Genomic DNA, 16599 nt, shown 5'->3' on the forward strand with positions numbered 1-16599 from the left:
AAAGAGAGAAATAAAGCAAAGAAAGCCTTGCTAGCATCCAGCCACTTCAGAACTGATGGATATGCTCCTGATGTTCCTCTTTCCCAGCTGAGGGATTCCACCACTGAGAGAGGAAAGAAAGCACTGAGTGAAAAATAAAGAGGGATGTTGAAGTATCATTATATGTTTCCTAATAAATATTGATTTCTATGTCATTGCAGTTTAATCTATCGTTTAGTGGAAGGGAACATTGTTTTAGAGGTGGAAGAGGTAAATCCTCATGAATATTTCATGTATTTATTAATGAATTAATTTTAAGGTAGTGGGTAGTGAATGAAATGTTTAAACCCCCCAGTAATGGTGGTATTTTAATTTTAATGTGAAAAAACTTCAATAGAGCCACATATTTTTAGATTCAATTACCTTGGAAAGCTGGCAGTTCATCTAGTGAGCGAGTTTTGGGAAGGTTCTCCCACTTCAGTGAGCAAATCGGGGGAGAGTGCGGGAGTTTGATTCATGACTTGACTTTGGGGTCAAATCCAGTAGGCTTATTTCTTTAGTTAAATCATTCACTTTCCCAGGTTAATTTTAGCATTCTGGGTAGGCTGTTCAGGTTGAGGCTGAAACTGTTCTTTTTATAATTGGTTTCTGCAGGATCTTGCTGCTTCGAACTGTCCTGTATTACCCAAAAATGTCAGACCTTCCTACTCTGCCTAAAAGTGCTCCCTGCTGCAGTCCCTTGTATCTGACTTTGTATTTTCTTTTTAAAAAGCAGAAATGTGGCTTATGTGGCCGTATCATGCAGAGGGTATTTCATAGGTGTTTATTTGATAGAAATTTCTGTTCATTTCTGTGGTATTATTGAAATAAAACTCCTTTGGTAAGACTGAAATTTGAAGGACAACCTAATACTGTTTCTCATTTAAATTGTGTAAGAATAAATGATTACAAATTGACAGATATTGCTTGTAGTGATTCCTTTCTTGAGTGAAAAACCAATTTCTATTTCCTTCTTAATTTAGGAACTTAAAATTATGAAGAGAGAAAAAGAGAAACTAGATGCAGCCCCAACACAAGCAAAACAAACTATGAATTGAAAATGTAATCACTGCTTTTGTTTTCAGGGCCTTGTTGCATTGCACTAAATCTGCAGATGAACCAGCTTTTACTCAGGATTTATTAGTAACAAATAACAGAGGTACAGCAGGTGCTTGTGTGGAAAATGCACTATACAATGTTCTCCAGTGTCCCTGCGGAGTCCCTCAGCCTCTGCCCTGGTGGGCTCAGTGCCCCCCCTGGACACTTTCCCTCCCAGTTCAGCACGTGCCTTTGCAGGGGTGTGCAGAGCTCTGGCATTGTGCACCAGGTAGGCCCAGTCTCTCACCTGTGTCCAGGAGCATCCAAATCCCTGGGGGTGAATTCCTAGGAGACATTTGCTGCTGGAGCAGTAGGTGTTTGGGTCCATGCACTTCTGAGAACTTGTGTCTTTTTCAGAGAGCTCACCCAGAGGATTCGCTCACTACCGGGCTTTTATTATTCCATTAAATAGTGTACAATATTTTCTGGTTTAATTTGTTTTGAAATAATTCAGCCATACTTTATAATGCCTTATGGAACTCATCAATATTGCCTGTGTAGCTGTCTAATGAGAGTTCAGTAAATTAGCATATTCATTAAACAAACAAATTATTGTTCCTTTAGTAATTGGTGACTGCCTATTTCTCAACAGTGGAGTGATGTCAACTGGCATCAATTAGTTAGTTTAGTGTGCTTTGTTACCTGGAGTTAGGTAATCTGTGGCTGATATCTTGGCTTCATTAGGTTGTATTAGAAAAATCACTGCTGCCTGGTGATGGGAGAAAAGTAGTTTCTCTTGACTAAAAGGATGAGATCCCTAAATATACCTTCTTTAGCTTTTCAGTTAAAATAGCTTCCTTCTCTAAAATTGACATGTTACTAGTTTAACAAAGCTCTTCTCTTCATTTCTTTGATGTTTGTCACCATCTTTGTTTCCTGCTGTGATGCACTGTGATTCCTGTCTTCCTCTGCCTGGTTTGCAGTGGCTCCTCCTAATAAGAATCTTGCAATGTGTGACAAGAGAAATTGGCTTTTCCTTGAACTATGGGAAAGTATTCAGGGGAAGATTTAACTGAGCACTTTTGATTGCATGGACTAAAACTAAATGGTGACACAAACATCTAATATAGTAATAAAAAAAATCCTGTGATTGTTTCAAACTAGATTTCTGAAGTTCTTCTGGAGTGTTACTGTTCTGGACAGTGAGTTGCAGTGAATTTGAGTAATTGCTTTGGAAGGAGAAATGCACTTGAGCTGGTAGTTTCATACTGTCTTTCCCAGACTTGGTTTGCAGCAGGCAGTGCAGTCTCATTTTCAGCGATGAGCACTTCTGGGCAGAGGTGGTGGCCTGTTTCACTCCATTAAAGTTTTTAAACTTAAACAAAATGTACGCTTTCCAAGCTCTTGGCCCCTCTCTCAACTGTTTAAGTCCAATGTTTGTAAACAATTTAACAGTAGCAATCCTAATAATTATAGTAACTGTGAGCTCCTTTTATAACCAGGCCCCCATTTATTTGTCTGTGTTTTTTGAGTATATGAAGAGAACCATTTAGTTATTTAACACAGGCATCTTGTTTCAAAGAGTCATAGATGTTAGGAATAGTAATAATTATCCACCAGAATAGGCAGTCCAGATTTACTAAACAAAAATATAAGGGCATACTTCATGTGTGGTTTTTTATTTTATTTGAAGTTAGATTTCATAAACCTTTGTTGCACTGACAGATCTCACTCGTTCTGAAAAGTGAGTATATGGTTCAGTGGTATAAAACAGTAAATTGCCCCTGCAGTTTATTGATCAAAATGCCTTAGCCTTCAGAAAACTGGGAAATGTGATAGGTTGGGCTTTTTTTTTCTGACAGGCATACTGCATTTTACTGCTCAAGATATTTTGTGTGGTATATTTTTAGAAATAAATATGGAACTAAAAGGCCTATAGCTGTTAACTAGAGTTTGTGTGCTGGTTTTAATTCAATTAAAATAAATTCCCATTTGTAGGAATAGGTAATGGAACGTAACTGTTTAAAGGTCTTCAGCTGTGCCTGTAGATTTTAAAATCAAATGCTCTTGTTTAAGGCCCTGTCTGCTTATGGTGCTTTGATACAGACTAAAAAATAAGCAATTCCTGACTGCTGTGAACAAAAGTATGGAAACTGTTTTTGTCAGGGAAATATTCAAGACTTCTTCCTAAACTAGCTCACAGAATCAATTTTATCCCTCATAAATATATCACAGAAGTCTAGATTGAGGCTTTGATCATAATGCTCAGTGTTGGATGAGGCTGCTGGACTCTGCTGATACCAAAGGGACCTTGCTGCCATATGGCATACCAGCTAAAGTGGGCAATTTGGGATGTTGATGGAAGACAGTTTCCTCTGTGGCTTTTAAATAGGATGACCTGGAGGCTTGCTCCTGCTTTGGAAGATTAAAATTGCTGGTTTGTGGCAGCCAACAGGACGTGAGTTTGGAAGGACATTTGCTGTCCTGTTTTCCATAATGAGCCCCCAGGTTTACAGTGTTGGCCGTCTCTGGAGAGAAGGGGATGTGTGGTTTGGCTCGATGGGACAGCTCTTACAGCCCATGAGCCTTACCATGACTCTTTCCATTCTTTTGTGCTTGAAAGACTTGCTTTCCTACAGAGCATATTTTTGCTTTTTATGACTCACATTTGTGATAAACTTCTGTTTAGTGTGGTGCCTTTTTGCTAAGTTTTTGTTTCTTGTCGGGTTAACTTACTCATTTTGTGGGCACTGCCAGCAAACTGAAATAAGTGGTTTAGTTTGTTTTCAGTGGCCTGTGTGGTGTATTTTAAGTATATGACCTAATAAAATGTATACCTGCAGTGGTTTATATTAGGGTATTCAGTTTATTTCGTTTATTTCTGATGGTTTGTTTTTGAGAGAAACTTCTACATCTTTGTCAATTGCAGAAGCTGTATGTCAATAAATATAATAAAGGTTTATGCCTCATATTGATGGATGGCCTACTCTTTCATTACTGTCATCTTTGTGTATCTGTTTTCCTTCATATGTGCTTGGAATTGCATTACAGGTCAGAGTACACAAATGGAATAAACTGGAATGCTGTAGGATGTGTTGGCTAAGCAAATAGATTTTTACTGGTGACAGACATTTATTTTTGATCACATACACTAAATACGCCTCCTTTTAAGTTCAGATACAGAATACATCTGAAAGACCTCAGGAACACCACAGTTTTTATTCCCAATTTACTTATTTCCAATATAACCATTACAATAAAATCCAAGTTTATAAAACTTGATACTTTATGTATTTGACATATAATTTTCATTCATGTAGAGTTAATTTGTGTTGCTAGAGCTATTTCACAGGATCTATGAGCACAGTTAAAGGTACTTGGCATCAGTGGAGCAACAGAGGAGGAAGAAAGAAGTGGGCGTTTATTTGACCAGCTTTACTGCCAGGTGCTTTTCAGAGGTCCATCTTTGTTTTGTGATATTAATACTGACTTCCATTCGTACTTCAAATGAAAAGGAAATGTTGGATGTTAAAGTGTGTCTTCCTTTTAACAGTTATGCAATAAAATGCATTAAGCTATGTTAATGAAAACAGTAGAGCTGCTCAAATTATATAGGTGTGTCAAGGGATGTTCAATTATCCTAGAAATTTGCTTAGTGGTGGTTTTGTTTTCCGTAATAGTGTTGATTAACACTGGATTCTCTTCCCCAAACTAGAATTGTTTGGCATTTTACAAAAGTAGAGATTTGACCTGGAGAGTCTTACCAAGGGAAAACCGGTATTTGAGATTTTTTTAGGGAAATGATCTACACATGAACACTGGACTTGATAAGGTGAAATACATAGTTGTGGATGGTTAGCTGAGGTAGTTTCATGTGGAATTAGGCATAAAATGGCACTAAATTTTTTTAAATTTGATTTTTTTAAGACCAAGAGGCCTCAGTCGTAATAGAGGATATAATTTGAATTTTCAGTTGCTTGTCAGACTTGACCCTTCAGTTATTCTTTTTGACAGCTTTTTCATATACTTGTTACAGAACACACTTAAGATTCTATTATATTTATTCTATTTTTAAAAGTCAGCCTTGGACATTTTACCAGGGAGGCCAAAGAATGAGAAAACCTTACACCGAGTGTATAGGTTCAGGTAAGAATTAATCAGTGACATCATCTGATGAAGTTTGGGTTTACTGATGCTGCTCCTGTTTTGTGCTTATATGGAGCATTTATTTTCGAGCAGAGTTTTGCTGAAGTAGTTAACATGCAACTTGCAAACTTCTTGATGAACGTGTTAAGACAGTTTCTCCTGGTTTTATGAGCATGTGCTTTCTTTTTCCAAAAGTAAGCACTCAAAAGATACCTCCTGGGTCATCTGAAAGATATTGTGCATCAGAGTAGTTAATGCTGCATATGTAACCACGATGTCTCTGCTGCGGTGTTTTCTAAATCTGTTTGGGCTTTTGGGGTTTTTTTTTTAGTGTTTTTTGGTTTTGGGGTGGGTTTTTTTTGTTTGCTTCTAGCAGAAGCAAATTTCTGCTAGAAAATGTATTTGTAGTTCCACTCCTGTTTAACTAAGTTGTTATTTTTTTAGCCCTTATTATTTAAATAATACAATTTTTTTTCTTGTCTTGTGACTGCTAAAGAATTGGCACATGGAAGAGTGGAAGAATAATGCAACTGCTATCCAAATACATTATTTCTGCAGAGTCTTCAGCATTTATGAAAAAAAAAACCAAACCAAACCACCAAACAAAGAGGAGGTAAATTAGAGATTATTGCAGGTTATATGAAGAATCAATTTTTTCTCTAGCAGTAGTCAATAAACCACTGATGCAATTCTGCAACACCTGACCTTGTCAAGATGATCAAAAAGAAATGTTTGATTTCTTGATGTGTGTGCCACTCATTTAATCATGTGGGACCAAACATTGTCTCTGCTTATATAGAAAAGGAACTTTGAATGGAAGACTTGTCCAGAGCAAAATATGCAATTCCTAGTAACAGCAGTTTTCTAAATCCTCCTTACTCTATGTACTTTTGTTCTACATTAGTGTGATTCTGACTGGTAACAAAAATCTTGGAGGTTGGAGAAGGGAAGGAAGATTAGAAGTGAAACCCAACCAATCCTTTGTGCTTTTGGAAAATGCCAAATAATTCTAGCCAGCAGGAGAAAATGTGGTTTGAAATTTGTATTTGATTAAATAATTCTGACTTCATCTCACTTCGTGTTACTGCTTAGTTGAGGCCTTTTGTTCCACTTACTTGAGTTTTGGGATTTTTGATGTTGTTGTCAGGCTCTCAGGAAATGTTATCAGTTGTAAAAGAACCCTGTTTAAGTATATTAATCTCTTTGATAAGCACTTATGTTAGAAATTTAATCTTAAGGAATATCTTATTAGGATGAATTTAATTCCTCTTTAAAGCTTTATTATTTTAAATAACATTTTATTTTCTGTGTACTGCTAGTAATGTTTTCTTAGTTTTACAAACTGATTTATTCTTAAACCTTATTTGTGGTTTAAAAATAAAAAACAAAAACACCTTTTGATTTACCAGGCAGATCTGAATCTCAAATAAGAGCCACTCTGCATCTACAATGTGTACATCAATACACAACATGAAGTTCCCTTATGAAGGATAACAGAAAAATACCATCAATGGAAAATTTTCTCATTTTTTGTCTGTCATCTTATGAAGATGAAAGAAGAGATGTCACACAGGGAGTCAGGGTTTACTGAAGTCCACACACAATTTCCAGTCTCTTCTTCGCAGGCTGGTGGGACAGGATCTACTCCTTGTGCTCCAGCCCAACCTTGCAATAAGGAAACAGATGAAGCACAGACACATCTTGAACTGCTGGAACATCCTGGCTTTCAACTGGGACAGAGCTTCATGGAAAGATCTGAGAGACCTCTGGTGTTTTCTGACTAATATGTGGGGGGAGGAGATAAAAGTATTCAAGCAGGGATAAACTGGGAATAGAAGGTGGTGAGAATCAATAATGAACAGAAATTACTAAAAGCTGGGCTCTGCATTCCTGTGCTTTAGGTTCTCTTTTAGTTGCTTCCCCATTCCCTCTTTCAGATTGAGATTATTTTTCTCATGGTGATTTACCATCTAATTCTTGAGTCTGTCTTTGTTGAGAGCTGGAACTGAATTGGCAAATCTAGCAGTGCTGTTCGATGCTGCTGCGAACAATGAAACAGAGCTGTAAAACAGGAGAATAAGCAATACAAAGACAGGTGATGGCAGAGTTGTGTTCTGTGCCAGATTAAAGTCTCCTTCTGATAACTTTCAGGGGGAAGGGTTGGATTATGGCTGCCTGTAAAAGACTATCTATGGGAAATTGCTTTCTCTCAGACCTTTTTAGACTCTTCCCTAAGGTTTTTTTAAGCTGTACCTTTGTGCATTACCACTCTTACTGTCAGTCTCAGGTGTGGATTTATCTGTAGAATGCATAAAAGTTTATGATGCCCAAGAAATGCCTAAAATGGGCTATTTGAAGCCCATCTGAAATTTTTGAGAATCCTTGGTATAAATGTATTTGGAGGGTAGGGATTCAAGATTCTTGTATAAATTCAGATACAGATTTATTGCAACGAAAACATCTTTGGGTTGGGAATTGGTTCAAAGAATCATCTGTTTACTCATGTTTCTAAGTTTACATGGTCACTTTTTTTTTGTCGTCACCCTAAAATGTATGTCCACAGCTGTTTTGATTTTTCAAGATGGTCTTGAAAGAGCAGTCACCTTTGCAGATTCAAAGCTTGTGCTTTATTTCATCTCTTGTAACTGCTTTAGTTTTCCTGCTGTTCTCATGACATACTGTGTGTATCTTGCAAGGGCTTTAAAGCAAGTTTTTCCTGTTCCTTGTTCTTCAGAGCTTCTGGTACAGACTTCAGACACTTATTAATTTTATCAAGCAGTTCATTCACAACTGGGAGTTTTTTTCTGCAATAACTTGATTGAAAGTCCTCAAAAAGTTGGCACTCAGTAAGACAGTCTGTCTTAGAATTATGTAATATAGCAGGGGGTGAAAAAAATGTGCTCACTAACCTGGAGTTTGTAGGCTTTGCTTTTCTGTGCCAGCAGTTCTTGAGCAGACCTTTGTCTCATCACCCTTAGGACTGCTTTGACACTTTTCGAAGGAATTATTCTCTTATTTCCTTTCTGTGTTCCTCAGACTGGCCTGGTTCATAATTTAGGAAAGAAATAGTGTCATAATATCTTAATATGAATTGTCCAACTTTTATAAGAGAACATTTGTCCTTATGCTTATGTATGTCTGCACTTTATGCATATGTAATAAGATTTTTAGCATCCCATCAATGGAGTATCTCTGTGGTACATTTTGAGTTATATTTTTGGGTTGTAAAATATCTGTTGTATCCCAAAAGCACCCATAAAGTGCCGAGAGGTGTTTGGGAGCAGAGGTCACTGCAGTTCCCATCAAGCAACAGCCATAAAAGTCTTCCCCAGAATGAAATTTTTTGAATGTTTTCCTTCTTATTTATTTGATTTAGATCAGCTTCATAATACATACATGTGAAATTGATTTATTGTTCTAAGTTATGAATAAAAGCTGTTTTGAAGACTTGGTCTTAAATTATAAAACCAGTGACCGAGATTTTATCAGCTGTATTACTGATCTGTAGAAATTTTTAGATAAATTGAAAGGGTCCCTCCTGGCCCCCAGTGTTAATCCCTTTGTGGAAATGATCCTGAAGTAATAATTGTTAGAGCCTACCAGAGAATTTATAATAGGAAAACAAATTAAATGTCAACAATTATGAAAGGGACTTTAAATTTTGACCCTACATTTGAAGCATTGCATAACTGTAATAACACATTGTCTGTGAAGAGCGTGGAGGAATATAAATCATATGAGGTGTCTGTATGATGTGTAGAATTAGAGATAGCCGTAGAGCAAACTGACAATGTCATTTTGTTCCTCTAAAATATGTTAATGAGGTTATGGATAAAAGGATTTAAAATGTCATCCTGAGCTATTTTTAACTGTTCAGGTTCAGTCGGAGTCACTTTTACAGAAAACATGCAGTTATATACTGTAAAAAATGGGTTGGTGTTTTCTTTATGCATCAGTCTTTTGTGCTGTGTTTCAAAGAGAATAGAACAGATGAGAGTTTGCTTTTGAGGCAACTCAGCCTGTAAACCTTGAGTGTTGTGAGAGCATGTGTGTTACTGGAAGACTTTAGCATGAAGGGGTTTTGTTTTCAGTATAAAGTTGCATAAGGTTAATAATTTTTTTTATCATGCTGCTAGAAATCAAAGCATTAGTATAGTAAATAATCCTCTTTGTCTAACATTTCTAAATACATAGCACTGGCTTGCATGCTGTGTTTCTTACTTCAGGAGAAACCAAGAATTGATTGTGGCTGGCTGCCAGGAGGACAGCAGTTTGTCTCTCCATGTGGGAAAAGCATCTTTTGCTGGCACAAAAGGTGATTATACCATTGCCAGGAGCCAGCTCCACCTTTGCCGTTATATCATTGCCAGGAGTCAGCTCCAGCTCCTTATTTATTGCTTTTGTGTGAAATAATTTTTCCTGTGTGGAGAATGTGTCCTTTCTTAAAACCATTCAGTAAAGATCTTGTGACTTCTCTAGTGTTTCAAGGTTTCCTGCCAGCACAAGCTGATGTGATGTCTTTGTGTGTGTCAGGCTGCTGTGTCTTTGTACCCATGCGGTGTAGATATCTTTGTATTCCCACGGGGATACCTAAACTGGCATGTTGGGAATGAGGAGGGAACTCTTCTCCAGCTGTTGTTGGCCTTGCATGGCTGATGTGGCTGTGCTGGTGTGCTCAACAAAACCTACTTAGAAGCACAACAAACAAAGCAGAGATAGCAGACCACTGAAAATATGTGTATTAGTGTATAGTTTCTTACAGAATAATGCTAACTTAATGTCAGTTGTTTTTCTTCTCAGATATGCTTCAAGAAACACAGATAATCAGTGGAAATAATTTTATAGGGAGGAATTAGATGAAATGTCATATAGTAAGGATATTTAATATGAAACTGGATTTGTTTTAATGTAACAGTCTGTTAGTATTTTTATAGCAGAGGATAATGTGAAAACATAAATAGACTTTAGATTTCAAGCCAAATTTGCCTTGATATTAAATGCAAGACATTTTGTCTGGCCAAGTGAGCCTTGTGTAGCTTTTAAAAAAATATCTGTAACTTTCAGAATACTTGGGATGCACAAATGTTAAGAAAAGGCACTTAGGTAAATCAATATGGATTTTACCTTTTCTCTGGGCATTGTTTGACTGCTGGTTTGAGATAACTGTAAGGTGGAAGATCTCAGTGGGCTGTCTCATGAACTGTTCTTAATGAGCATTATGTTATTTTCCCCTCTTGTTTTTTCTAGACTGTTCAATTAACCCCCAGACGATGGCTCAACCTGCAGGAGTACCAAAGCAAAAAAATAATGGCAGACCATGGGGTTACAGTTCAGAGATTCTTTGTAGCTGATTCTGCAAATGATGCCCTGGAGGCTGCTCAGAGACTGAGTAAGTTGCCTGATAATGGGAGAACTCTGCTTCACTGGATAGCAATCTGGAAAATAAATTGTTTTCTAATAAGTTTAAACAGTCTTTAAATTCATGCTTACTGAAAATGCTTAATTTTGTATGTGAACAAGTTTATAGCAGCAATACTTAGAACTTTATTTCTCAAAAGTTTTGCATGCAGCATGTAACATGAGTTCTTTAATTAACATAATAATTCAGAATGTCATGAATAGTTGCTGAGGAAATTTTTTTTTTTTTTTGCATATTTGATAATAACTTAAGGAACTGAAATAAATGAACTGGTGTAAAAAGCTGTTTTCAAACAAAAATTTGCTCTATTAAAAAGCAAAGAAAGGAAAAGGTTGTGGCCTCTCCATTTTAAAAATATAAGGATATTTTTAAAATATCTAAGGATATTTGTTAATGTGTGTGTGTCCATATGAAGAAATAGAAAAGGTGAGTTACTGTCGTGAAAGGATGTGACAGTGGTTTGGAGAGAAGACCCTGCTTCTGGAACTTTATTTTGGTTTTCTAGCAACATCCTCATTCTAGCATGGTGAACGTAAGATGATAATGTGGGTCAGAAATGGTTTTATGTAATAGCTTTTTTCTCAAAAAGAAAGTGTTGAAGTACTTTGTCAATCCATTCTAACTCTGAAATAATTTTTCTCCTTTTTAAAGTTGAGTAGTTTGTACAGTTTTCCTCTTTTCATTTAGCTTTTGTTAATATATCAAACATCAAAATGCCAGAGGCCAGACATTATTGTAGTCTAATTGTGTGGCAACAGGAAGGTTTTTTGGTTTATGCTTTACCTAATGCACAGGCCACTTAGTTAAATGCATTTCAATTTTGCACACTGGAAGGTAAATTAACACAACTTACTCATATCCAAGATCTTATCAGAGCTCAAGTAGCTGACTAGCATTAGCATAATGGCTTGTTCAATCTCTAGAACTTCATTAAGTTGATACATTTTTCAGTAATCAAAGCCTTCTTATGACAATCAGTGTATTTGAAAATATATCTGAAACAAAAAATTAAGTGCAAGTGTTATGGTCATTTAGCAGTACAAAATGGAAGAGTTGGACACAAAGCAAAGCACATAAAATTGGAATGTTTCCTCATGTCTGGGTGTCTGAGAAAATCAAGGAATGCTAACTGAAGCTGTGGCAGGTTTATCACCAGTCTTACAGCACTTAAACTCTCCTCTTCATGATTGAACTCATAAATGGATTAGTCTGTCCAATAACTATTGCTATTCTTGATCTCTATGACTGTTTGGAGAAATAAATTACTCCATTAAAGGCAGTGAACCTCCTCTGTTTTATGATGCTAAGTTTATTTTAAATAACCTCTCTAGCTTGCTTGCTTTGCAAATCACAGAAATACCTGTCTACTAAAAACAAACAAACTGTGTTTAAATAATCAAAAGTAAAATCCAGAACCAAAACATATTTGCTCTTGCAACTTTATCAGGTAAATTTTATTTTAATTGTGTGGGCTCGTTTGCACTTCAGAAAGTGTAAGTTAGTGGTGCCTTTCTTCGTTTGATGTAGTTGCATTCAGCCATGGTGCACTACTGAGCATGAAAGAATTGTGGTTTATGGTGTGGAATCTATTTCATGTTGGAATGACTGACACTCCATTGATCCACTTAATAATTAACAACATCCTCGTAATCATTCTGATGGTGTGCTGTCCTTGTACTTCTAACACTTCTAAGACTTTGAAAACTAAGAATCAACAAGAGCATCAGTTTTGCTACCACGGTCATTGTTGTTCCAAGATTTTGCCAGGTTTATTATGTTCTTTATGATCCCTCAGATTAATATTGTCTCTGTCACTCAGGTTTGTCTGCACACTTTGAAACTTACCTGCACAACAGGAAAGTTCAGCCCACAGGAGGCACGAAATATTATGAAGTAAGATAACTGGTGAAGGCAGTTTGGGGATGCTGTTGATAGACAGGCATTCTGCAGTAAAATATGGGGAGAGGCCAACCTCCCCTGTCAAGTCCTGGTCAAAATCGGATGGTTTAGGTGTTGTGTGCCACATTGCAGCTGTCCTTAACTTTGGCTTCTTCAAACAAGAGAAGATGCTTGTCAACATATTTTAGAGATAAAAATAGGATAAAGTTCTCAAAACTTGAAAGTCAAAGGTACGGTATTTTTCTTGTGAAGGGAAATTCTTTCTATAGCCTTTATATTCTTACAGCATTACCTCACTCATTCGGGTCTGTGTGTGATAAAGGGGTACAGATAAGGGGATAGGAATTTCTGTCATGGAATTCTGCATAAAGTCTGGAATTCACAACTTAATTTCACAATTTTACCAACTATTTTGTGCTTGATAGAGCTGTCTTTACTGCTGCAGGGCATGTGCTCACCAGTTCTGCTATTGTTGGATTTCCTGTTGATGCAATGGAAAAAGATGAGATTAGATGATTTTTGCTGCTGTCTTCACTTGCGGGAAGGTGTTAATGCATGTCTTCTTGAAAGGGTTTGCCTTTACCCAGTATCAGCAGTTTTGTTACACTTTGCTCATTTCCTCTGTTTCTCTCTATTTTTATTAATATGTACACTGAATGTTAATTTTCTCAAAGACTTTCAAAACTTACCAACTGCATAAAAGGGAGTCTACAAGGAATTTTTAATGGAAAGAAAGGATTGATTTTTTTTTTTTCCCTTTCTAAGATAAGAATGGCAGATGTGAAGAAAATTAACATGACGTCACTAATACCGACTTCAAAAGAAGTCGTACACAATAAAGAATACAGAATTAAGCCCCAAGGAATTCATTGCCTTCTATGTGCTAAGCAATTTTCAGGTGTAACTCTTGTAGGGAAGGCAATATTTACAGACTGCCAAGAAATTCAGTTACAATAGTTTTCTGGTTTATGTTAAAATTCCTTGGTTTTCAAGAGAAGAATGAAAAAGATGTTGTGCTGTTTTGCTGCACAGTATTGTGTTGTTTGATCTGCTCTCTGAAGAAACTCAATTTGTAGACAAGTTCTTACAATTCCAGTGCAACTATTTAATAGGAAAAAAAGTGAAATATTTGGGAGCCAAGTTTTTGTCTGAAATATAAGCTCATCTGGCCGTTTTTGTATTAACTCACAAGTCTTCTGATCTTATTCTCACTTAATTTAGGGCTTGTTTAGCCAGAGAAGGCATTTCCTTACTTGCTGTTTCTTTTCTGTTGTACTGTAGTAGCAATACCTAAGGAAATAATCCTTATATATGATATGTGTACCCCTGAGGGTGTGTGCATTGCCCCTGCCTGCACTGTGCATCATTGCAGGGCCATCATTTGCTCTGGGCTCCTCCAGCAGAAGCCCTTAAGTCTCGTGCTCTGCCTGATGGAGAGGTTATTAAGGGACCCATCATTTTAAACTAGGAGGTGGGCAAAGCTGAGAGGGGTTGTAATTATGCTGGAGGGGGTTGCTGTGCACTGTCATTTGGCTCTTTAAATCAGTAGAGAATTTAGAGGTGGCTGGCACTGCTGACAGTCCTAAATCGATGCCAGGAACTTGGCATGTGTTTCTTTTTCTGAATTTTAACAAAAGCAATAGAATGCTGCCTGTTGCCACTTAGTGTTTCATTGCATTTAGGAGTCAGTCAGGTGCAGTGTTCACACTCTATCACAGAGAAATGCAGTTCAATTGAGTGCAAGGTTTTTATTCACTCTTCTTTTAAAAAGAAATAAAACAAAACATAGCCTCTGCATGTCCTATTTCTATTGCTTATGCATGAGGGAACTCATAAAATTCAGCTTTGGACTGAAGGCATGCTTTTTATATCAGGCTGGAGAGGTAAGCATGTATTTTATAAAGAACAGAAAATGTTTATTGAAGCATCTTTTCATGAGGTCATTTACCTGTCACCTATTATTCACCATTTTTCAGAATATTGAAAGAGTTCTTGGTCATGTGAGCACCAGTCTCCTTCCTATCTCAGCTCCTGAGGTTTTTTTCTTCCCATGGCTTTTTAATTTAAAGGGAAGGCTGCATTTTTAGGTGCTGTTTTAGATCCCTTATCTGAAAATTCACCTCTCGAGTACAAGTTGAGAAAACCACTTGAAATTTACGTTTAGAAGGGTTCAAAAATTGACCTTTAGGTTTGTCCTTTTTGTGTAGATTATGAAGAATTTGTTGGTGATAAGCTTTTATGCTGGGAAAATGAAACACATCCTTAAACCTGATGTTTCTGAGGATATTTGAAATGCGAATTCAGGCTCTTTTTTGTTATATCAGGAAGAGCTTTTCTATGAGTATCCTGTACAGAGTGGCCCTCTATATAAAATTTTATTTGAGAAACTTGGCTACTTAGCTGATCTTTTTTTACTGTCATCATGGGATTGCTTATGTGATTTAATTTCCTCTCTGTTTCTGTCCATCAGGATAGATAGAAAAATTGCTTCTTTCAGCATTTCTATGATTTCCTTATTTCTTTCCATTGTGTGCTTCACTGTGAAGTAATAATTTTTCACCTGTGCATAATGAGTTATTTCTCAAAAACCCTCATGGACTGAGTGGTTATAGCTAGTTATTTTTTAGAGCCACTCAGGTTATCCTTTTCTGCATACATGGAAAAAATCGTGTGTTGCTGCAATAGCATTCCAGGGAACTGTACACAGAGAACTTGCTTGCTGGTGAGGAACAGCTCTTCCACAAGTCCTCTCATTTTCTCTGACAGCTTTTATTAAAGTTCCTTAGACTTAAATTGTAGCTTTCTGAAACTGTTCTTTCAGGCAAAATAATTCTGTAAGTTATTGACTAATACGATTCTATTCTCAGATGGGTAAATATTTAGAAAAGTCTTTTAAATTTAGTAGAAAACTGGTGGTGGATGAGCTGCCTTTGGACCACGTTCACTGTTACTGAGTATGAGTATTTCTCTATTCCACTTAATGGATTTTGCCTTGTCAGAGTGATGAAATCTAAGATTAGAGTGAATTTGCATTTTCCAGGCACTTCTCAGTGATAGAAAATACCTGTTAATACTCCGTTATTTGCAGTCTTCATAGGCATCCCTTGAATGCATCAGTTCAAAGCTCCACAAAATTTGTCAACGTCTGCAGTTTTACTTTTTGTCCCTTGTTCAGTTCCCTGTTGTTTCTTAGAGCACTTTCCTCCCTGTGTCCCTTTGCTCATTTCTTCCTCAACCCTTCTCCCACTTCATGAGTTCTGATTGAGAAAATCCTCTTCCTTTTTTTTTTTTTTGGTGCTAAACAGTCAGTTGTTACCCTATTTAGCATAGTTAGAGTGCATATTTAGCAGTTGTGTACTGCTAAAAACCATTTGTATGCATACTGGTTTTTTGCTTGCTCAGACCCACATTTGCTTGACTTGGCAATCATAGAAAGTAATGTTTCTGTGTATGATCAGAAGACAAACACTGATTGGTAACCAAGGTTTAAATTATATTTAAATATTGTCAAATAATATTGTTCAAATAATAGTTTTTTTCCTACATTTGTCCATGTTGCAATGATTTAATTTTTGGAAAAAATTCTGAAATATTACGGTTGTGTGAACAACTTTAAAATTCTCACTTGTGTCTGAAAATGATGAAAATAGTAAAGTAGAGTAAAAATTATGAAGGCAACATGTTGTTTGCTGCAGTTAAAGTAATTCTTTGTAGGAGGCTTGGTAATCAATATGTTAGTGATCCAATTTATTTACCTCATCTACTGGATGAAAAAGATCAGTCATGGAAAATCAGAGGAGCTAGGAAAGGTGTTAAAGGGTTCTGTTCACCAAACGTGCTTTGCTAGGGAGTTTGTTAGAAAGTCCTGGGGAATTAGCTGTGATACAGCTGCAGAACAAACCAAGAGTAAAGCACCTATGCATAGTAGTTCTTTTTATTTTTGGTGTTTTAACTTAATCTGTCTTGGAAGCTGAACTGCGCAAAGCACAGTCAAAGTGGAATTAGGATTTCATTTGAGGATTTCACACTCAATCCCAGTTGGTGCTCCAGGACCATTCCCCTGGATAGGAGCCCTAAAG

At 36.7% G+C, this 16599-nt stretch overlaps 1 protein-coding gene across 3 annotated transcripts in view; it reads left to right on the forward strand.

Moving 5' to 3' along the window:
- Window positions 1-16599, forward strand: part of SUCLG2 (succinate-CoA ligase GDP-forming subunit beta) — a 114022-nt gene that overhangs the window by 10350 nt on the left and 87073 nt on the right. For 2 of the 3 annotated variants that reach the window (XM_032120811.1, XM_032120809.1), the window contains exon 2: window positions 10450-10591. In XM_032120811.1, the coding sequence (XP_031976702.1) occupies window positions 10450-10591 (142 nt within the window). Of the gene's footprint in view, window positions 1-9428; window positions 9518-10449; window positions 10592-16599 lie in introns of all 3 variants that reach the window. The other variant, XM_032120810.1, reaches the window with a different exon arrangement.

This window comes from Corvus moneduloides, chromosome 11 (genome assembly GCF_009650955.1).
Source record: "Corvus moneduloides isolate bCorMon1 chromosome 11, bCorMon1.pri, whole genome shotgun sequence".
NCBI classification, from domain to species: Eukaryota; Metazoa; Chordata; class Aves; order Passeriformes; family Corvidae; genus Corvus; species Corvus moneduloides.